Here is a 22,142-nt window from a genome sequence, read left to right as displayed (position 1 = left end):
ATACGCCTCCAGCAAAAAGAGGCCTCCTCTACAGGGAGAGAAATGCATTTTTAAATGACTGATGATAACATTTGCTTACACTGTGCAAAGCAGGGTAGAAATGCCATTGATCCCTGGGGTCTACTGCCTGGCCTAAGAGAACATCAATTGATGGGGTGGCAGTTGCTGGTTCCAACTAACTAAACAGGAATGCATGCCTACCGCAGTTCATTCTTGTCTACAAGGTGTTCTGTGACAACAACTACTTATATAATCTGGAATTTGTTTAAATCCATGTGACCCATACACATGTACTTGTCTGTTCCCACCCTGATATTAGCTTATAAATCATCATTAACATTAATAGGTTTCTTTCTGTTCTATTGACTGTGGTGTTCAGTTTCTGAGTTCCAACCTTAAGGGTCAACCAGACGGGCTGGAAACTTATTTTCATTTAAAAGACAAATGTAGGACTGAACGTCTCAGTCAATAAATATGATTAAACTGTTTTCTGGCAGCCTGAGCCTTGAAATTACAGGATTTTAGTGGGATTTCAGTCATCTCAATTGTAAGGGTGCTGGTGACACATATTGTTGATTGATCTCTTGAGAAATATATTTAAAATCATCTTAACAATAAATAGAATGCCACTGCTATTTAATGGAAAAAAAACCTATCCTTTTTTTTAAAAAAAAGATGAACTGAATAGTTGAATTGAGCTGAACAGAAGTAATGTAGAAAGTAAAAATTCATCATTGGCCAGCAGACCCGATTATTTTCTGTGTTGCCATCAAAGTTGCAATTTTAGACTTGTGCAAATACCTGGAGAGAATATGAACTTCATGGGTTGTTAGCATTCACTGAGTGGAATCCAACCACACCCAAAGAACACACCGTGCCCCAGTTTATGTGAGTTGCCCATTAGAGAATCTTGAAAGAAACAATGGCTTGGCTCCTAAGGTGTGCTTACCTAGGGAACCTTCACAGAATGAAATTTTCCTGTCCCCGCCTCCCACTCTGCCCTGCAAAAAGCCTGTCTGTAGGCTTGGTGGGGGTGTCTCCTGAACAATGGGGGTTTGGGCACAGAGGTTTGCTGGGGGAGGAAAGGCCAGGAGGGTTTCCTTCTATGAATTTTCTTACATTAGCTTACCTTAGGACCTGAGTCCAATTTTAGGGAGGCCCCCACCCCACCTGCAGGAGAAGCTTTTTTGATGGGCACAGGGAGCAGGATGGAAGAAACTTGCCTTCCTTTAACTAATATGGGGCTGGGGGAAGGATATCAGACAGTATGTGGGCTGGGGGTTTTCTTAGGAATGTGTGATGATTCAAACTCTTCCTTCTCTCCACCATCCCTCAGGATCCTCAGCTACAATGCCCTGCAGTGTATCCCTCCCCTGGCCTTTGAGGGTCTCCGTTCGCTACGGCTGCTGTAGGTACCTTGTATTCCTGTATTCCCCTATGCCCCAGTTCAAGGAGAATCCCCTCACTGACTTTGGCCTAATTCCTGGGAAACTGTTACTTTAAGAAGTGAGCAGCCAGGCAATTGGTAGTGGAGGGAGAACAATGGGCTGAGGGGCCCTCCACTTGCTTAGTTTGTGTGTGTTGTGTGTCATATGGACATCCACTTTGCTCTCCTTGTTTCTTTGGCCAGTTAGGGCTCAGCCACACACCATCTGGGCACAGAGCAGGCAATCTATCATAAGTCTGCGGGTTCGTAATCCACTGCTTGACATATGATGCAGATGGTATAGGGGGAAGGAGTTTAAGTCTAAAAACCCCAATTCCTGACTTCCCTGGTTTTAGGCAGATCATGCTCCCCTAACCTTCTTAAAGGTTACATCACAACAGGTACAGTAAGACTGGTGGGTCCCGCAGTCCAGGACACTGAGAATGCTACTTGTGTTTTGTGCACAGGTCCCTCCATGGAAATGATGTTGCTACACTTCCTGAGGGGATATTTGCTGATGTCATCTCCCTATCTCACCTGTGAGTATTTGCATCAGTTTGAACACCCATTCTTTCCTCTTGCATGAGAATCCCAGCTTGGCACTACTACCTGATGCTCTGTGGGACAATACTTGGAAGGCAAAAGCTAGAAAGCATCCTTTGTTTACCGTTGTTTATCCGCCAGGTCAGAGAATGATGCTAAGCAGGAGTAAAGCCTATTTTCATTTTGGTGTAATGGCTGCCTTGGCTGACGTGATGGCAGATGTGTGCACTTCATGCTGAACAGCAGCAGGAACTGGTCTGGTTCTGTTTTCTTGCAATGTTGCTGAAGTTCCTCCTGGCACCTTTTATCAGGAGGCAGCAACCAAGCTTGCAATCCTGTAGTTTGCACCTCTTAAGTAAGGCAAAGGAGTGTGTGTGTGTGTGTGTGTGTGTGCGCGCACACACACACACACACACACACACACACACACAAACCAGCCTGTACAGGCTCCTAATGCCCAGTTGACTGAGTGGGGTGGGGGGAGGAAGTTGTGTTGGAAGTTGTGTTGTGCCTCTTGTCTTCTACTGCACTTCAGAATAATGCAGGAGAAACCAGCATAGACCAGCACCCCAATGCTCAGAACTATAAAGCACTGCAACAGACTCTACCTGGATTAGAATCTAAGGAGAAGGATGGGGAAAGGTACATTTGGGGAAAGACTGGGGTATGTTTTTTGTTTAGGGTTTTTTCCCTCAGCAGGACCCTCAGCCTGCAGAGCAATTTCAGCCTTCAGAGTAAATTGTTTCTCAATTTACATACATCTGAAAAGATTTTAGATATGCTAATAAGCAGCACCTCTAGGCAAGGCGGCAACCCTAGGGACTACTCTATGTGTGTTCATCACTCAGCACCCGCACCCTGAAGTGATGAGTGGTACCAACACACTGCGTTTCGGTGGACGCAATTTGCACATTTAGCTGCATCTTATTGAGTGATGTCATCAGGAACTGAGATAGCAAGTTGCAAGCCAGCATGTGTGAATCATACCTTTAAGAACAGTATGAAGAAGGAGAGAGACTCCTTCAGATTGCAGCTATGTTGCTCCATGAGGGCAGTTTCAGAGTCTGAAAATAGAAACCTTACTTATTAATCAGTTCCAGGGCCACTAGAGGCAGCCAGAGAGATAAAATGCAATGAATGACAGCCCCCCTACAGACCTTAAGGAGTTCTGTTGAGATTCTGGTTCTCCCTGCTTCACAGAGCCATCGGTGCCAACCCACTGCACTGTGATTGCCACATGCGCTGGCTCTCAGGCTGGGTCAAAACTGGCTACAAGGAGCCTGGCATTGCCCGTTGTGCTGGCCCTGCAGATATGGAGGGCAAACTGCTGCTCACCACTCCTGCCAAGAAGTTTGAGTGCCTAGGTAAGTGAATAAATACTTTATAGGATACTTTATACTTTATTCATTTTGTAGAGCAGCTTTGTCCAAACAATGGCTCTTTCTGGTCCACCCTGCTCTGCCCAGTTGCTGTTTGGCCCTCTTCCCTTTCCCAACCAAACTGGGACTGAGGTTGGGGCACTTTAGCTCCAAGGCAGGTCAGGTGAACAGTTTGGGTAACTCCAAGTACTATAGGGCTTGGGCCTGTTGGTTGAGCATGGGGCACATAGAGAGGGAGCATGAGGGTTGTTAATGTGCGAGGAGGGGGGGAGATGAAAGGAAGGGCTTTATGCTAGTGATTGGAACTGTGGTGAGGCTTGTGCAACTTCTGTGTCTCACCACATTGGCCACACATGTGCTGCTCCTATCATGTTTGGTCCATAGTGCTGAGAAGGTAAGATGAGTGTCTTGGTGGTGAGACTCCGAAGGAAGACCTGGAGGAAGGACACTGACTGGAGGCTATGTTGCTTCCTCCTTCCATAGCCTTCTCATCCAGCTAAGTCACTAGAGCCAAATCCATCCTAGCTGACTTGGTAAGAGTGTCTATGTCGGAGCACTCCAACTGTTCGCATCTTCCAGCCTGTTCCTGGCCTCTTTATATGGCAAAGGAAGGGGCAGGTGTTCCATGTAGGGCTGGAATGATCAAGCCACTTCACTCAACCCCGTTGGACTGTTTGTTCATCATCCAAAGGTCTTTCCTATCACTTGCCACCCAGCCCCCCCTTTTTAAAAACTGGAGGAGCCAGGGATTGAACCTAGGAAATTCTGCATGCAACGCATGTGTCCCAGCACTGAGCTACAGGGCCTACTATTTAAAGAAGAAAAACAAGTAAGCACAACCTGGCTTTGTGCCACGGAGTGGGGTGGGCGGGCCCTCCTTTCAGAAATCCTCCATCTGTTAATATATATTCAGCTCCACCATTAATCCGTCTGCGATGTCCTCTAAGTTTCTGGCAAGTGCCTTGCAAAAGATTCTGGCCAAGAAGGGGGACAGTCTTCACAGGAGGATGTGTGGAAATCCTCCCTCCCTTTCAGTGATTCTTTGGCTCTGACCCCAATTCCTGGTTGTCTGGTTTCTTTCATCTATGCAGGGCCTCCTCCCCTCATCATCCAGGCCAAGTGTAACCCCTGCCTCTCCAGTCCCTGTCAAAATAGGGGCACATGTCAACAAGACCCTTTGGACTCCTACCGCTGTATCTGCCCCACTGGCTACAAGGTGAGAAGAGGGATGGGGAGGAGGAGGAGGAGAGGGGTGACTAGGGAGGGTGAAGGGATCATTGACAAAGGGAAGGATTGGGCTTTCTCCCTGCTTTGGGGACCATAGCCTCTGACAGCTTGTGACGACCAAAAGGAAAAAGGAAAAGGCTCAGAGAAGGACCAAGACATGGTGGAAGGAACCCATTCTCCAGTTTGACAACCAGCCTATTCTGTCACTGCCATCAGGAATGGGCGAGATACACTCTCAGTCCCTACTGATTGGACCTAGAGCTGTCACTATTTCTGGGGGTGGGGGATGTGGAACTGGCTGTTTCATTTAAATATATTCAAACCTTCCCAAACTGGATGTTCGCCAGATGTTTTGCACTAGAGCTCCCATTGTCCCTGCTCATGATGGAAACTGAACTTCAAAACTTACAGCGGGTGCTTGGTTGGGAAGGCAGCTCTTGACTAATACCTATAAAGGAAATCCTGGTGGCGAAAACAAGCAATCCCAAAAAGGACAGGCTGCATTATGTATAGGCAGCAACTCCTATTATTATATTTGTTCTTTTATGGCTGATGAGCAAGGAACTGAGACTGAGAAACCTCATGTCCTGGCCAGAGCTTTATAATTTGTTCTTTGTATTGTGGCTGCTACTTCTCCTTGTCTTATTCCAGGGCCAAAACTGTGAACTCTCTGTGGATGGCTGTTCCAGCAGGCCCTGTGAGAATGGTGGGACCTGCCTGTCTCATGAAGGCAGTGAAGCCAGCTTCACGTGAGTGGTTGCTCAGGTTCTCAAATGGGGGGAAATGGTAGAGATTTCGGTAGGGACTTTGGGGGAGGGTTTAGGGCAGGAATTAGAAGAAAGCAAAAGGAAGAGTTTGGGGCATGGCAAGGAGAATAAAGAGAGCAGGTCTCCCTAAGAAAGAGGAACCTGATGGGGCTTGAAAGGAGAAAATTGGGGGAAGGGGAGTGGGGGTTGACTGGCTGATGGGCTTGAGAGAGTTTCATACCTTGTTCTGTGAGGCTTTGGTGGTATGTAGTGGAGGTGAGAGCACCTCTTCAGCAGTAAAAAAAAGGGGAGAGGAGGAGGAGAAGAAGAAGTGGGAGTCCACAGGGATGTTACTAATTGGTAAGGCAAAAAGCATCACCTTTTATGCTTACCTTGGGCTTAAAAATTAGCATAAAAGCAAAGAAGGCAAAACCTGTCTTACTGGCAGTGAATGAGTGTAAAGAAATGAAAATGGTGTCTAAGATGTTTGCAAAATGGCTTCTTATAAATGCATCTTAATCTGCTGTTTATGTGAGTTGGAGAAAAGAGATTATCGTATCTTTTGGACTCTGCAGACAAGAGCCTCAGGCGATCAAAACTTCTTGATTAGTAATCGTGAGAGTGATATTTTGGTGGCCATTTCTTTGTTTATGGTGCTCTTTCGTTTACTTCTAAATTTACAAATTATAAGGGAGGAATGGCAGAGATTTACAGTGAAAGGAGACAATGAATTTGCCAGGGGCTTTTGCAGCTCAGCTGGCTTGGAACATGTGAGCTTGGCTTTCTGTAATGGAGTCTCTCCTGAGGCCTCTCCAGACTAAAACCAATGTCCTTCTGAGGTGCAGGCCATCATAACAAAAGCTGGATGTTTTTAGGGGTGCTTTGTAACAGATTTGTGAAAAGGCTTTGGGAAGCATTCTGTTGATACTGTGCAAAAATGCACTCTTTACCCTCCACCAAGATTGTCCACCACCACAATCACTAATCCTGGAAGCCGTAGTCAGTTTCTTTCTGTAAAAATGGGTTGGGACCTGGCAGGGGAAACCTTTTAAGGCATATACAGCCTCTTGGGGAGCTGTAGCTCTGGTTTGCAGTTGGACCTCAATACACAGGGCTCCTCCCCACTTCACTCTCCAGAGTACAGTGTGGGTGGCTTTCTGGGAAACAGACCATAATTAGTGGCTGAAAATAAACCACAGGCAGTAGAGAAAGAATGGGGCCCTAGCCCTTTCTGTGTACCCAAATTGCCAAGATGCTAAATGGCCTCTCATCCCGTCACCATAACAACCCAGCATCTTCAAAGCCAGCACATAATGTCCTTTGGGGGTTGACAAAGCTGTTTGCCTGCACATGCCAGACTAGATTCTGCCTTTGGGGGAAACGTAGTAGGCAGGGAGATGAACCCTCTAGGAAAGGATATCAGGACCCTCAGCCTGCAGAGCAATTCAATATGCCAGAGACGGAAGGTCATCAGTTCTTCCACCTCTGCTTCCTCTTCCAGCTAAATAGGCTACAGGCAGTATAAATGGAAATGCCAGCATATGCAGCACACAACACTCACCTGTGCTTATAGTACAACATACCCCGCCACCAGCAAACACACACATATATGTGAATGCAATGCGTCCCTTTCCTGATGTGTGCACAGATGTGACATGGTGCACGTAAATGAATATCAAGTTCAGACCCACGCGGTACACAACCAGGCACATGCATGCATACATACATACACAGCACCACATGCATTATGTGCACAGAACTGTAGATACAGCACACACATTGATCTAGCTTGGGCATGCAAATGCAGCCATAGGTATAGCTTTGAAAGTTGATTTTATTTGCCTGTTTGCTGGTTTACATTTTTATTTAAAATAGTTGTATACTGCCCTTCATGAAAATGGATTTCAGGGTGGTTTGTATAAAAAATTCAACAACCAGAGAAAAATACAATAAACACACCCGAAATCACTGCTGAGTAGCAAGAAACAGTTAAGTGGCAATATTTAAACAAACATTTAGGCTCATTTAACCTTGAGTCTCATATCCTCTGGCTTCTCACATCTGTGTCTTTTTCTTGCCCATCCCTCTTTTCTTCTTCTTCTTCTTTAACCCCTCCCCTCACCTGCCTGTTCCACTACTCAACTTAAAGCCCCTCCAAGTGTGTCTGCCCCAAAAACTCTCCTGAAAACAATAATCTCTTTAACCCCTTCTATGCTGAGTGGCCTCCAGAGTGGATCCATCTACATCCTACCAATCAGAGACAAAAGTGTCTCTGGTGCAAGACAGTGCAGTATTCAGAACCATTGGCAGAGCACTGAATGTTCTTCTGGGAAAGCCCTGGCTTCCTTTCACCCTTCTTTGGGCTCTTTTTGAGAATGATAAAGGAAAACCACCCACAAAACCCCTGAAATGCCCCAAAGCGAGCAGCTTCTAACCTCTCGGTTTGTTAAACAACCCTCATTTCCCCTTTTGACAGGTGTTCCTGCGTGGATGGATTCGAAGGTCCAACCTGCAGTCTAAGGACCAACAACTGCAACAATAACAATTGCAAGAATGGTGCCACATGCATTGATGGATCCAGCAATTACACATGCTTATGCCTTCCGTTCTTCACAGGTAGGGCCAGGCTTGTAATGGAAGCGGATGCACTTGGAGAGAAGCAGAAGAGAGCTAAGGTTCTTCTAAGCTGGTCAGTGCCAGAGGCAGGTTTATCCTAAGGATCTGACTACAGTGCCCAACACTTACTTTTTTTAGTTTATTGGTAGCACCTCTCCTCCACCAATACCTGAAGATACCCCAATGCATTTTTTTAAAACTAACTCTAACTTCCCAAGTAGTAGTTCCCTCTTCCCTGCCAGGTTAGTATCTAGCCGATGAACAATAGTGTCTTTCCCTGAACAATAGAAGGAGACCTACCTATATCCTGGTTGAATATTGAGTCATGGGTTTGGGAGTTAGATACAAATAACAGCATTCTGGGCTGAAGCATGAGACTATAAATATTTTATTTTAAATTTATTTCATAAAATTTATTGTTAAAAGAAAAACCACCCCTCAAAGTAGTTTGGCATCTATTGTATGAATGGAAGGTTGCCATACCTTATCTCACGGTGCTTCTAGTGGGCTGCCCATAAAATAGGGTTGCCATACATCCGGAATTTCCTGGACATCTCCAGAATATTGTAGTACATCCCACTAAGATGTTCGGGAAAATCTGGACGAATGGCAGCCCATGTCGGCATTGTCGTTTTTGCTGATTTTCTTAAAAACAAACTTTAAAACTTCATGTGAATCTGCCTGAAAAGCTCAACAACTTTGGGCAAACTAAGAAAAGCTCCATAACTTTGCGGGTCCGGATTTTCACTGTTTGAAATATGGAAACCCTCCCATAAATTGTTGATTCTGTTGCACGGATGCAAGTGATGGGACAGCAAAGGTTGTTCTTCCTCATTCCTTCCCTCCCTGCCCTTTCCTTGGGGGAGCTGGTTCAGCCAAATGCAGACTGGGCTCAGGGGACATGGGGCCTGAGCCTGCTTTCTCTCTACCTTTCTCTCCTTCCTGCAGGGTCTTACTGTGAGCAGCTAATGGATGTCTGCTCCCTGGAGCTTAGCCCCTGCCAGCATGATGCCGTGTGCAGGGCTACCCCTGATGGGCCCAAGTGAGTGATTTAGCAGCTACCATGGCGGCATAGGGGGAAGCAGAAAGATTTAAACCTACAGTAAACCAGGGGAATTGCAATAGACTAATAAAGTGGATAGGGACCCAGGTGGCGCTGTGGGTTAAACCACTGAGCCTAGGGCTTGCTGATCAGACGGTCAGCGGTTCGAATCCCTGTGACGGGGTGAGCTCCTGTTGCTCGGTCCTAGCTCCTGCCAACCTAGCAGTTCGAAAGCACATCAAAGTGCAAGTAGATAAACAGGAACCGCTACAGCGAGAAGGTAAATGGCATTTCCGTGTGCTGCTCTGGTTCGCCAGAAGTGGCTTTGTCATGCTGGCCACATGACCTGGAAGCTATACGCCGGCTCCCTCGGCCAATAATGCGAGATGAGCGCGCAACCCCAGAGTCGGTCACGACTGGACCTAATGGCCAGGGGTCCCTTTACCTTTACCTAATAAAGTGGATAGGAAACGGATGCAGCTATAGCCAGTGAGTGGCTTGTTCCTGTCCCTACCTACAGATGTGAATGCATGCCCGGCTTTGTGGGAGATAATTGCAGTGTGGACTATGATGATTGCCTGGACCATCGCTGCCAGAACAACGCCAAATGCTTTGATGAGCCAAATGGGTATTCCTGCCTTTGTACTGGAGGCTACAGGTAAGGTTGTGAGATGGACAGGAGTATATACCAGTTCATCTCATTCTAAGCTACCTGTAAATCTCAACACCTGGGATTGCCCTCTACTGGAAGAGTTCCTCTTCCACAAGGGTGGCTGGGAGAGAGAGGTACGACAAAAAGAGTGATCAGTTGTTACCAGAAGTGTCAAACAGTGTTTTAAGAGCCTGGCTCTAGTTTTAAGAGCCTGGCTGTTTCCAGAGTTGTTTGACTGTGCTTACGAGATTAAAAGAATGCATCTCACTTTTGCTGGGACTTTGTACCACACAAGGAGTTACATGCCTAGTGTGAATTGCTCTGCCCACCAAGGAGTCGAGACGTCCTGTTCTGAACATCCTGGCAAAAGTAGTTCCTGTATATAGGGAAGTAATGTATATAGGGAAGTAATGCGACATAGCTCTGTCCTGCAGCTGAGGGCAGCTTAAAAGACTTGGGGCACATACTCATGACATCAACCTGCATAAATGTAGAATGCCTCTGGGCAAATTAAGAGGGTGGTAGGGCCAGCTCGCACATGAGACAAGGTGAGGCAAATGCCTCAGGTGGCAGGATTCACAGGGCAGTGGATTCAGCCTCAAAGGGATACTGTGGTGGCAGCAACAGCTATGATGTATTCCTTGGAGGGCAGACCTGCCACCTCCTCAACAGCCCCCCCAAATACCACCTCTACAGTGACTAGGGAGAAAATGATGAGGGCTGCCCTCTGGGCATGATTCAGTGAGGCCCCCCCCCCCACACACACAATAGCCTTTGATTCCGACTTCAACCATCCATTCATTTGTTTATCACGGTTATAGACCAGTTCGAAAGGCACATCTAGGACAGCTTTCACAAGAATAAAATGTGCATTTAAAACAATATACAGTAAACAGCTTAAGAATTAAAATTAAGTTAAACGCATAGACACGTGAGAACCTAAAATTTAAAGTTTGAGTTACCATACAGATTGGCCCTATCACCCTGGGGGCTCACTTCGACTGTTTTCCCAGCAGACTAATTTGTTCTGGGAGGATGGTCTGCGCCTACAAATCTGCGCGCAGAACCTGGCGACCATCCAGGTCGTTTTTTGATCTTTGTCTAAGAGGAGAGCATTAAGTTTAGGCTTATCCAGAAAGTCAGCAAGCCTCTCCAGTTGGGGGGCAATGCATATCTCGTCATAAAAGGGGCATCTAAAAAAACAAATGTTCGGGGCTTCCTATTTCCCCTAGTGGGCAGGCACAAAGTCTCTGGGCATATGGGACTCCTGGTGTACATCTTCTCTCACCCTTTCTTCCCTGGTTGGGGGAGGGGGAGCACACCATTTTGTGGTTCGCCTCAGGTGCTAAAATGTGTTGGGCTGGCCCTGTTTCCTGGACTGGCCCATAACAACACCCCTGGCCAAAGATATTCTGGTTGTCTTTATTGGTGAAGAAGCAGAAGAAGTAAACCGAGTAAAGTGTCTCAATCAAGTGTCCCTTGTGATTCAGGGCAGTGTGATGACTTGTATGTCACTTGAGTACTTGCCTTGTCCCATTCACTTGATGCCCCAGTGCAGTGAACTGGAGTCCTTTTACTGTGCAGGCACAAACAGGGACCAGGAAAGATCATGGGGACCAGGAAAGATCATGCATGTGATTCCAGGCACATTTTACTCAGCCTCTGGGAAGAGGAAAATCAGAGGAGAGCACACGCTGCCTTAAAACTGTATGAGTGCCATAGGGTCCAGCTGTGGCCCTGCTAAGACCCTGTGGTGTTATCTCCAAGTTGCCTCCTGCCATTTGTGCCTTGTTGTGTTCTCCCTCTTATCATAGTGGCCAGCTCTGTGAGATTCCACCCCATGGCTCCTTCCAACCCACCCCATGCGAGAGGGCAGAATGCCAGAATGGTGCCAACTGTGTGGAGCTAGGCAGTCGTGCCTTATGCCAGTGCCTTCCTGGCTTTGGGGGGCCCAAATGCGAGAAGCTGCTGAGTGTCAACTTTGTGGACAGGGACACATACCTCCAGTTCACTGACCTGCAAAACTGGCCCAGCGCCAACATCACTTTGCAGGTAAGTGTTGATTAGCAAGGCCGCCGCCTCCGCCACCCCAAGATGGGGTCATCTGCCCACACTCTTCATCTGTGCCATTTGTGGGACTGGTTGGATTGTAGAATTCATGTTTCTGCCCCTTGCTTGTTCATTCCCTCGTTCTCTGCAGGTCTCCACGGCTGAAGACAATGGGATCCTCTTATATAATGGGGACACTGACCACATGGCGGTGGAGCTGTACCAAGGCCACGTGCGCGTTAGCTATGATCCAGGCACCTACCCCAGCTCTGCCATTTACAGGTAGCCCTCTGCCTTTGGCTTCTCCTTCCAGCTCAGAGTGACCCTCAGTCATTGAGCAAAGCTGCACATTGACCATGAAGGCAAAAGGAAGGGTTTGGGGGTCTGGATCGTGGGGAGTTAGTGCTGAAGTGACAGGGAATACAAGGCAAAGTGGATCCATGCTGGATGGATGCAGATGGTTGTGGATGCCAGATATCAGGCCAAAGGTTGGGTGCCACCAGCCTTTCCCATCCCACACCTCCCTTCTCTCCCTAGTGCAGAGACCATCAATGACGGGCAGTTCCACACTGTAGAGCTGGTGACCTTTGAGCGGATGGTAAACCTCTCTATCGATGGAGGAGACCCCATGACCATGGACGGCTTTGGCAAGGCCCACACGCTGAACTCTGAGGCTCCACTCTATGTTGGGGGTAGGACTGTGACTTGGGTCCAATCCAGTTGGGGAGAAGGGGGTGAGAGAGGCTGGTATCTCTCTCACCTACATGCTTGCACCTGGTGGGCACTAACTGAACGGAGAACTCCTTCACTCTTCTTAGCTCACGTCAATTGGATAGTAATGATGCAAGAGGAACGTTTCCGTTCTCCTCTCCAGGGTGGGGTGTCTGAGCTCATACTGCAGGGCACTAAGAGCCAAGTGCCAAACTGCTGTGGCAGTGGGGAGAGGGGAGAGAAATGGAAGAAGGTGGCTCTTTCCACAGCATTCGAGAATAAGGGGTCCACAGCTCTTTTCCTTCCACCAGAACCATCTCTCTTTCCCCCAGGACCTTGCTCTTCCCTCCTCTTCCTGCCCCTTACCTTGCTGTTCTGGCTCTCCCCTCCACAGGGATGCCCGTGGATGTGAACTCTGCCGCCTTCCGCCTCTGGCAGATCCTGAATGGCTCCAGCTTCCATGGCTGCATCCGCAACCTCTACATCAACAACGAGCTGCAGGACTTCACTAAGACGCAGATGAAGCCGGGGGTGGTGCCTGGCTGTGAGCCTTGCCGCAAGCTCTACTGCCTGCATGGCATTTGCCAACCCAACACCCCTCATGGCCCCATTTGCCACTGTGAACCAGGCTGGGTTGGACCCCATTGCGACCAGCCCATTAGCAACCCCTGCCAGGGTCACAAGTGAGTACACAGCAGTAGAATCCCCCTCAGCCCTTTTCTTGTGGGTTTCTCCCACTGCAGTGCTGTGGGCAAGATGGAGAAAGTGGGGGGGGGGAGGGATTGCAGCTCAGTGGTGGAGCATGTGCTTTTCACGCAGAAGGGGCCAAGTTCATTCCCTAGCATTTCCAGTTTGAAAGGATCAGGAACGACAATTTTGGGCTAGATGCACCCATAGTCTGACCTGGTATAAGGCAGCTCCCTGTGTTCCTAAGTGTGACTGGAACTGCATCCGTATCCTGTGGGCTCTGATATGGTGAACCTCTCCTGTTTGCTCATCTCTGATGAGGTGGGGCAGTCGGGGCATTTATGACTGTAGCAACAAAAGCAGAAATTAGTTGCCTCTAAAGCCCAGCACAGGGGCATAGGTTTGGTAACCGTTCAAGAACAACAGCACATACCAAATACCACTTCCTCCTTCACCTTTAAAGCAGCCTCAATAAAGTTGTACTTGTGTGTTTGGAGGATAAGGGAAGTTGGGGAGTCAGTGAGAATGCTCCTCCTCTCTCACTTCTTTGTACTCCTAAGACGATGTTGGAGAAGCCAAGGTGCACAGAGAATCTTGCAGGTCCTTCCTCTGTTAAATGCTGCTTCTAGAAGATGGGGTGGCCTTACTGCAACCTTTTGAATTCACCTATATTTAGCTTTTGGTTTCACTCATTCTACAGATGCGTCCATGGAATCTGCATGCCCCTTGATGCCCTCTCCTATAGTTGCCAGTGTCAGGATGGCTACAAGGGAGCCTTGTGCAACCAGCAAGGGGAACTCCACAACCCATGCAAGAGCTTGCAGTGTGTTCATGGTCAGTGCCAGATCTCAGACACAGGCGAGGCCTTCTGTGAATGCAACGGGGGATTCGATGGCGACCTCTGTGACCAAGGTCAGGCACATCTCCCTTTCTTCCCTACATTCACATGTGCTCCATAGCTCAGGACCCCGAGGGCCCTCCCCTGATAAGACGCTTGGGCCTGTACCTAAGCTGCCAATATTGTGTTAAGCCAGGTATGCCCATTGTGGGCAGAAGAAACCCCACAATGTACCCCAGGGTGCATAGAACCCCTAAGTACCCCAGGGTGTACTTAGATGCTATTTTTTGCCCAGCCTCCTCCCCTAGTAAGTTTTCTAGCAACTGTAGACCTCCATCCCTTCTGCTGCACCAGCTATAATGGGAATTTGAAATTCTGTGGTCCCACAGAACAGCCAGTGTTGTACATCCCAGTACAATACCATTGCACTCTTCTTCCAGACACTATGGCCACAACTTTGGTAAGGGAGCATGAGCAACAGAGCCACAGATTCTTGATCCACCCCCCCCCCCAATGCTGCCTCTCTGTCCTCTTCTTCCACTGACAAAAAGCAAGACCATTTTGGCAGGACCCCCAGCCAACCAGATAAGGGACAGATAAGATTTTTTTCTACCTGTCGCTAACCATTCAAAAGGCAAGATAATTCATCATAGTATGCTTATACATACTAGAATGCCCAGTTTTTTTAGTTGACCTTCACCAGAACCCCAAGCATAATGTATAAGGAAGGCTATCGCAGAGGAGCCTCCTAGCCTGACTTCCTTCTTTCTAATGTTTTCCCTAGAGTCGGAGTGTCGGGGTGAGGCCGTGCGAGACTTCCACCAGGTCCAGCGAGGCTATGCCATTTGCCAGACAACCCGGCCTGTCTCCTGGGTAGAGTGCCGGGGATCGTGCCCAGGGCCAGGATGCTGTGCAGGACTGCGCCTCAAGCGCAGGAAATACACCTTTGAGTGCAGCGATGGCTCTTCCTTTGTGGAGGAGGTGGAAAAACCCAGCAAATGTGGCTGTTCCCAGTGCATGTAGCCTCCAGCAAGGGACAGGCCAGAGCCAGAGACAAGTGGGCCAGGCCTGCCCTGACAGAGGCCTTGGGAACACCCTTGCCATCTCCTCTTGCCCCTGTGGCTGCTTGGAAGAGAGGTGGGGCAGGGCTCTCAAGTTTGGCAACGGAGCATCTCCTTTGGCATGGTGACAATGGCTCTTCTGGATGGACCAGACAAAGGTGTAGATAGAAGACTTTTGCTGGGAAATCCAGCCCAACAGATGTATTTATATCCAGCACAGACTCTATCTCTGGGGCCACTACTTGTGCACAATATGGATTCTTAGCAAGGCTGGCCATGCCTGTTTGTTTTGCCCAGTGTGGTGCCCTGAGAGGCCATGTCCACAGCTCATGCCTAGACACGGGATCCTGCCATTTCATATCTTGTCATTTTACCTGGTGTTAAACCCTGCTCTCCTGCACCACATCTGTCTTTTTTTCCCTTTTCCTTTTGGCAGTTTTGCTTTTTCTCTTGCTGAATACCCACCTGTTCCTATTCCTACTGGCTGCTCATTGCAACCTCATCTTCTGTTTATAGGACTAAATTGCAAGTAATGCAGAGGCAGCACCCAGGGCAAAGGCAGGAGGATTGTTTGCTGCAGAATTAGCAAAGATAAAATCCCTTAGGTGAATGGGAAGTGTTTGTATGAACAGTTGCCTCCTATACCGGATGGTTGCAAGGTAAATGGTATTTAAAAACAGCTTAACCTTGGAGCTGCAGTCTGGTCCTCTCATCTAATAGCAAAAAGGAGCCACACTTGCTCCAGGTTGAATGACCCACCAGCATTAACAGGACTTACCACCACTTCCCTAATTTTGAAATCTTGCACTCACTTAGCTGGGAGTAAAGCACCATTGAACGCAATGAGACTTAACTGCCAAGTAAACATGTGTAGGAGCTTGTTGCATGAAGGCTGGAGAAACCTTGGCTAGTGGTCTTCCTGTTGTAGCTCTGCTGGATGGGATGGGGAGACTCATGTCCCCAGTTATAAAGCCAGCCATCTCCATGATTTGAGTGCAGCAACAGGGACAGCTGTAGTTTTCTCTGGTTCTGCCTATATCACTGCCTTTCTACACCACAAAATCTGTCTTCTGCCCAAATGCCATCTGGTTTTCTGTATTGAAAAGTCTGGATAGTTTGAGAGTGGTGCCTGTTCTGCAACCCAACCGCTGTGAACTCGAGAATAATCATTTTCATACCCATCATGCTCACTTTCACCTGCCTTTTAGAACGGGAGGGGGGGAATGAATTGCATGTGTCTCTTGCACTCAGTTTACTGTAGCATTACTCTTCATACCGCAGGCCCACCCACAAAGTACCATTGCCCTCTTGAAATGGGTTGTGGAGTTGGGTATACCAGCCACCACCTGCAATAAAAGCTGAAGCACAGGCTTCCAAAGCAGGTGCTATACATTGGCCCACCCAGGGCTCAGGTGGGGTTAGGCCTGGGCCACAGCATCAGAAGAAATAAGGTGGCTCTTTAAGATCTAGGCAGTTAAAATGAACTAAGCTGACAGTACCTTCTCTTGCTATGTTTCCAAATCCGTGTTTGATAGAGGTTTTTTTAATGCTAGACCCCGGACAATAGCGCTGCAAATTGGTCAAAGACACTTTTGATCTAACTTACTCTTGCAGAGAAAAAGTAGTTTGCACTTATCACCACTAGCTACTGACCAATAATTAGAAGTAAAACCATTAGAGTTGCGGGTGGGGTGGGGTGGGGGAGAAACACCAAGCCAGATTCCTTCAGATTCTGCACATGAAAAGTTAATATCTCTGATCTATATGCACTATGTTAATTAAGCAAATCTGAAGATTATTTGCATGGTTTGCTCTGCTTCTCTTGGTTGGGAGGAGAAAAGAAATAGCACACAGAAGTCGCCATGTCCCAACCACTGGAAATGCTACTTACCCAGCCTGGGCTTTTGAGACTTCCATTAGACAGAGGTTTTGAAGTGTAGAGGAGACACTTGAAGGCTTGAAACAACTTGGTTCGAAAAAATTGAGATGAGATTCCCAGGATGCAGAATTTTCACCCAGTAGTCATGCCAGAATCCAGTTGCTGAGAAACAATGTGCTCTCCTGTACAAGCCTGGAGGCCTTGGCTGTACATGTGTTCTTGTTTCCAGGGCAACCTCAGCCAGATGCTTGTTCCTTGAAACTTATGGATCATGTTTCCTATTGGGGGGGGGTTTCCCTCCTAAAAGGTAGAGCTACTTGCCTGGAAGCATCTGGTAAATGTAATCTCAAGGTTGCAGGTTTCTAGGAGGTACATTGGATATGGGAGAAATAAAAGGGTGGCATACTAGGTGCTCTCAGGATACCCCCTAGTATAAAACAATTGGTTATTAGAAGCACAGGTTTTCAACTATACACTATATTATGGGTAAAACCAGCAGCAAGGAGGCTATCCTTTGCTCCTGCAGAGAATCAAATGGATGGCTAGTTGCAGGGGCTTCTACAGGGGCTCCCACCTTGTATCTCTGTGTGTGTGCTATTCATGCAGAACCTGCTAACACTTCCATTGCTGCAGGTTAAGAGACAGAAACTACATGACAGCAGGGCATAAGTTGCCTTGCTAGTACTAAAAGCCTTGACTGGTGACTTTTGCAGAAAGGTACAACATGAAACTCTGTTAACATAACAGGATCTGCAGGGCCATTTAAATCTGCAGCCATTCGTTCATATTCTGGTTTTGCCATCTTAATTATTTTTCATTTCTATTTATTATAGAAACCTCAAGAATGTTAAATGTATTTTTCTTCACACTGAGAATGTGCAGCTTTTAAACTTCCATTTGTAAGGTTCCTAAACAAGTTCAATTACACAAAATAAACTAATTAGGGTTTTTGGAATTTCTTATGACTTCACATTTCCAATTATAGCCATTACACGGAAAGTATCTTACGTCTGATTTTTTAAAAACTGTGCCTGCCACTGCAGTCCATGCTTTGGTAATAAAGTAGATTATATTGGGTATTGTTTGGTAGCCATATGCTGCAGAGGGCAATGCTTGATGTTCATTGTTTGGAGACACCCTTCACAAGTATGTATATGTCCTGATAACCTCCAAAAGCAGCAATTGAGTTGGCTCATCAACGTGTCTTGTCTTTGCACATCAAACTATATCACACCACACCAATACTGATATAAAAGAAATGTTTAATAAGCGGCAATAAAGTAAGACTCCTTAGGGCACGCATAAACACATAAACAATGCATAAAGAGGAAGAAGAAACATGGAAAGAGGCAGAGGTCTAAGCCTCACCTGCAGCCCCACAGTCTGTAACAAGAATGCGTTCTCTTCCACTGGTGAGTTAATAAAGCACACACAAAAATCATGGAGCTGTCACAAAAGTAATGGCAGAGATTCAATACAATTTCCATGGTAGAGTAGCCCTAAATGTTGTAGGTGTGTCAAACGGGTAGGAAGCCACTGAACAGAACCTTTATTTTTATATACATTTTCAAATGTTACTCAGGTGAGGTATATAAATATTACCTAATGACACATTTTACCAACAATTCACAGCAGACACACTCTTCTTCTAAAGTCACAGCATTTCCCAGGGCCCTGAAGGGAATGAGGCTCCAACTTAAGCCTTCAAATGCCCAACTCATGATCACACACTGGGTTTGGGTGATGTGCACAGTACCAGACCTGAGGGGTGGGGAGTAGAGAGAATAGACCCCCCCAACACACACATTTGGTTCATCATATGGGGAAGATAGGAGTCTCTTAGACACAGCAAGTAAAAATACCTGTGCAACACGGAGTGAAGAATGAACTGACTATAAATCAACACAGGAAGTGCAGAACACACCTGCAGTCTTGTTGAGTGCTGTGCAACACACTGATAGAGGTTCATTCAACTGGGCAGGAGGTTATCCTAAACTAAGAATGCCCTTGTGGAAAGGTTGCAAGTCTACCCTCCCCCCCACCTCGTTTAGCAACTTCATCTGAGAATTGAGGGCTTTTACAATGGATATAGGCAGGGCTGAAGCTTTTCAGATGGCAGAAGGAGGGTGCAAGCAAAGCGACAAGTTTTCTGGAGCTACATTAGGAAGCTGCATTGCCATGTTTTCCATAGAAAGAAGAGAGGGGTGATGGGTGGGAATTCTGAATGGCCAAGACAAACAACAAGAAACAAACCCTTAGGACCTTCCACACTAGCCTAACTTTAAAAAGTATGAGATAATCACAAAATAGACATTCAAAATAAGACTAATACAACACAGGGAGCAGCAGAGAGAGGGAGCAGAGAGGATAAATACTTAATGGTCCAAAGTAATAAAATAAAATAAATTCAGAGAGCGAGAGAGTGTGTGTAAAAAAATGGGGCCCTGGACTCTTCACAGCAGCTGGAAACATGGGAAGTGATGAACGATTGGCTTAATCTAAAAGGGGGGGGGGATGAGCACAGGAAACATCAAACACAGAACACAAGAGGTGCTGGCTAGATTACAATAATCAACTATAAAAGATGCTTAGAGGGCACCATCACTTCCTCCATGTGTGCCACTGGCATTCCTCCCTTCCTATCCCCAGCAAGAGCTCCCCTTAATTCAGTATCCCTGAGTCCACCTGCCCAGGTGAATAAGCATGCAGAGATGTTGAAGCAAAATATGTCTCTTTCTCTATGTGGCAAGGCCAGTGAAGAAGGGCAGTCTTCAATGAGATGTGCACACACATTTACACAAATATCCCCATAAGGACTTAAACATTAATTTGTCACTGAAAACATTATTACTAAAAATTCTTATTGCTCACATGTACTGTCCCCGAAGATGCACGTGACAAAACGGGCTGCCCAGAACTGTACTTTGACTCGCTTCCACAGAAAATGAGATTTTAGACAACTCATGTAATGCTTTTACTCAGTTTAGGCCCAGTTCTAAGTAATGTCACTTCAGATTGCAGGTGAGAGCTCACATGATTGAACACTCTTTCATATGAAAACATTCTCCCACATGCAAAAGCTAGCATATTGGGGAGGATAGGCTAAAACAATTCGCCCCGATAGCTTGCTTTCTATGTGAAAGGGCTTTTAAAAATGGAGTATTCAATTATGTAAGTGTCATTCATTTGTCTATTCTGGGTATAGCCCAAATGCAACTTCAGTGGGAACTAAGTCCTTGATTTTGCAGCATTAACTCCAGACCAGATGCCAGTCCTTCTCCTCCCCCCATGTCCAATTATTTTTGCAGTAGGAAGCCCCCACCCACCCCAAAAAAACCATACTACATTGCAAACCAACAGCACACCCGAGACTTATTAGCACAAAGTACAGGAAATAAATATTTTAAAACTATTTACAGTATTCTTCTAGTTTTTGTGACCACCCAGGAAGAAAAGGCAGCAATTACCCTGCACCTAGGAAAGCATTACAACCGCTAGCTGGATGCTATGTTAACACAGCACCTACTAAATATATATTTATATATAAACACACATATACATATATGTATATATTCACATTGCATTTTAAAGTCACAAACAAAAAGCAGATCCTTAAAAAAACCTTTGATAAGCATTACAGTGTAAAAAGACCCACTTAGCTAAAAGGTCACACACGGGTAACAAAACCCATTCAGACTCCACTCACTTTCACTATTTCTGTGAGAAACAATTCTTAGGGCGACACTTCAAGAGGGAAGGGTTTTAAAGAAGAGGCCAGAGTCTCCTCTACCTGCAAACCAGAGCTCCTGAGTTCATCTTAGAATAGATAGGGAATTTTCCAGTGACCTAGCCAAATTGGGGTGGGGTGTTGGAAATACAAAAGAAACTAACTGGCAACAGGAGAGCAAGAAGGCGGCTTAGGGAAGAACATGCAAGTGTCTTTTCATTGAGATTATCTGTGCCAAAAGATGCCGCCTGGAGATTATCTCCGTGCAGGAAAATAGCATGCATGAAGTGGCCTGAGGCAGTTTAACCCCTCGAAACAAGCTATGATTACATATGGGACCTTTCAGGAACACGGGGACCTCCCCAGGCAACTCCATTCTATGAAATTTGAGAGCTAGGCAGAGCTAGATCAGGTGTGCTTGTAGCAGGGAAGGGAGCGATGGCAGATGAAGTCCAAGCAAGGACAGAGGTGGGATGTGTGAAAGACTAGGGAGGCACTGGTTTGTAGGCCATTGCATAGCATCATCAAATATCTCTTATCTGCATATTTGTTTCTATTTGGTGGGCATGTGGGAACTGAGTGAAGAGAGTTATATTTATAGCAACATTTTCAGAGGCACTCACAGATTTAATGAAGTCCCTTTTCAATTTGTGGAGGAATTCAACGTAGCACTAAGGAGATTATTCTGTCAACACAAGCATTTCAGCTTTCCAGAAGGAACAATTGCCCTTCTCCCTCCTCTGCTTGCTGTTGATTATCCTTACACACAGCCCAGAGCCAATTTGGGAGGCAGGGAGGAGAGGGGCTAAAATCCCTCTTGCACTCACAGGAGACCTTGTGCTGGCTCCTGCTAGTGGGACTCAATAGTTGAACCCGGCCCAATACTTTGCATTTCCCTTTGGCACAAGTTAATTCCCCGTTGCTTTGCTGTGCTTACTGGTGATGAGGAAGAGCATACTGACACTGATTTCTGCAACAAAAAGAGAGGTAAGGTACTAGCTACCACCTTTAAAGAGGACTGTCGTATCAAAGCCTCTGCCAAACTAGCGTCATCTAGATGTTTTTGGCTAAGACAGATAGGAGTTGCAGTCCAAAAAATTTGGTGGGCAGCAGGCTGGTAAAGGCTGCCTTATCACATGAGGCTACAAATGGAACAAGGAAATGACTCTGGAGAGAAACAGCTTCTGGTTTAGAAGGTGAATAGGAATAACTGGCCAGGATGTCACAGCTCATAATAATAATAGATTATTAGTGATAAGCCTCAGTAACAGTTTTGTGCAGCTTAAATATTCCCCAGACATAGAATGGGAAAAGGGAGATATCATCATTATCCTGACTACCGCAAAGCAAAACCCTATGCATAGTGACAGTAATTATGTCGGGAGGAAAGAGCCATAAATAGCATTCCTGCAGGAGTCACCCAGAAGCTATGACAGAAGAACTCTCCAGAGCAAAAGTTGCTACAAAAGGTTCTCTAAGCATTGTGTGCCCTGCACCATCAAGCCTTCATCATGTGCACAGAAGTTGGGGCTTTCCCTTAAATACAAGATAACAGCCTT

The 22,142-nt window shown here is 46.6% G+C and overlaps 1 protein-coding gene across 4 annotated transcripts in view; it reads left to right on the top strand.

The window, feature by feature from the left end:
- SLIT1 (slit guidance ligand 1) overlaps positions 1-17,811 on the top strand; it is a 124,924-nt gene extending 107,113 nt beyond the window's left edge. For 3 of the 4 annotated variants that reach the window (XM_035133598.3, XM_088670685.1, XM_088670686.1), the window contains 14 exons: positions 1,337-1,408; positions 1,894-1,965; positions 3,170-3,333; positions 4,440-4,564; positions 5,227-5,324; positions 7,798-7,937; positions 8,886-8,979; positions 9,500-9,637; positions 11,446-11,683; positions 11,832-11,962; positions 12,218-12,372; positions 12,786-13,074; positions 13,779-13,990; positions 14,701-17,811. In XM_035133598.3, coding sequence (XP_034989489.2) covers positions 1,337-1,408; positions 1,894-1,965; positions 3,170-3,333; positions 4,440-4,564; positions 5,227-5,324; positions 7,798-7,937; positions 8,886-8,979; positions 9,500-9,637; positions 11,446-11,683; positions 11,832-11,962; positions 12,218-12,372; positions 12,786-13,074; positions 13,779-13,990; positions 14,701-14,939 — 2,167 coding nt within the window. In that variant the 3' untranslated portion in view covers positions 14,940-17,811. The remainder of the gene's footprint in view (positions 1-1,336; positions 1,409-1,893; positions 1,966-3,169; positions 3,334-4,439; positions 4,565-5,226; positions 5,325-7,797; positions 7,938-8,885; positions 8,980-9,499; positions 9,638-11,445; positions 11,684-11,831; positions 11,963-12,217; positions 12,373-12,785; positions 13,075-13,778; positions 13,991-14,700) is intronic. The other variant, XR_015950249.1, reaches the window with a different exon arrangement.
- The last annotated feature ends 4,331 nt before the right edge of the window (positions 17,812-22,142 follow it).

Source organism: Zootoca vivipara, chromosome 5 (assembly GCF_965207765.1).
Source record: "Zootoca vivipara chromosome 5, rZooViv2.hap1.1, whole genome shotgun sequence".
Classification (NCBI taxonomy): Eukaryota; Metazoa; Chordata; class Lepidosauria; order Squamata; family Lacertidae; genus Zootoca; species Zootoca vivipara.
Note: the sequence above shows the minus strand (reverse complement) of the source record. Positions and strands in the feature narration are given on the sequence as shown.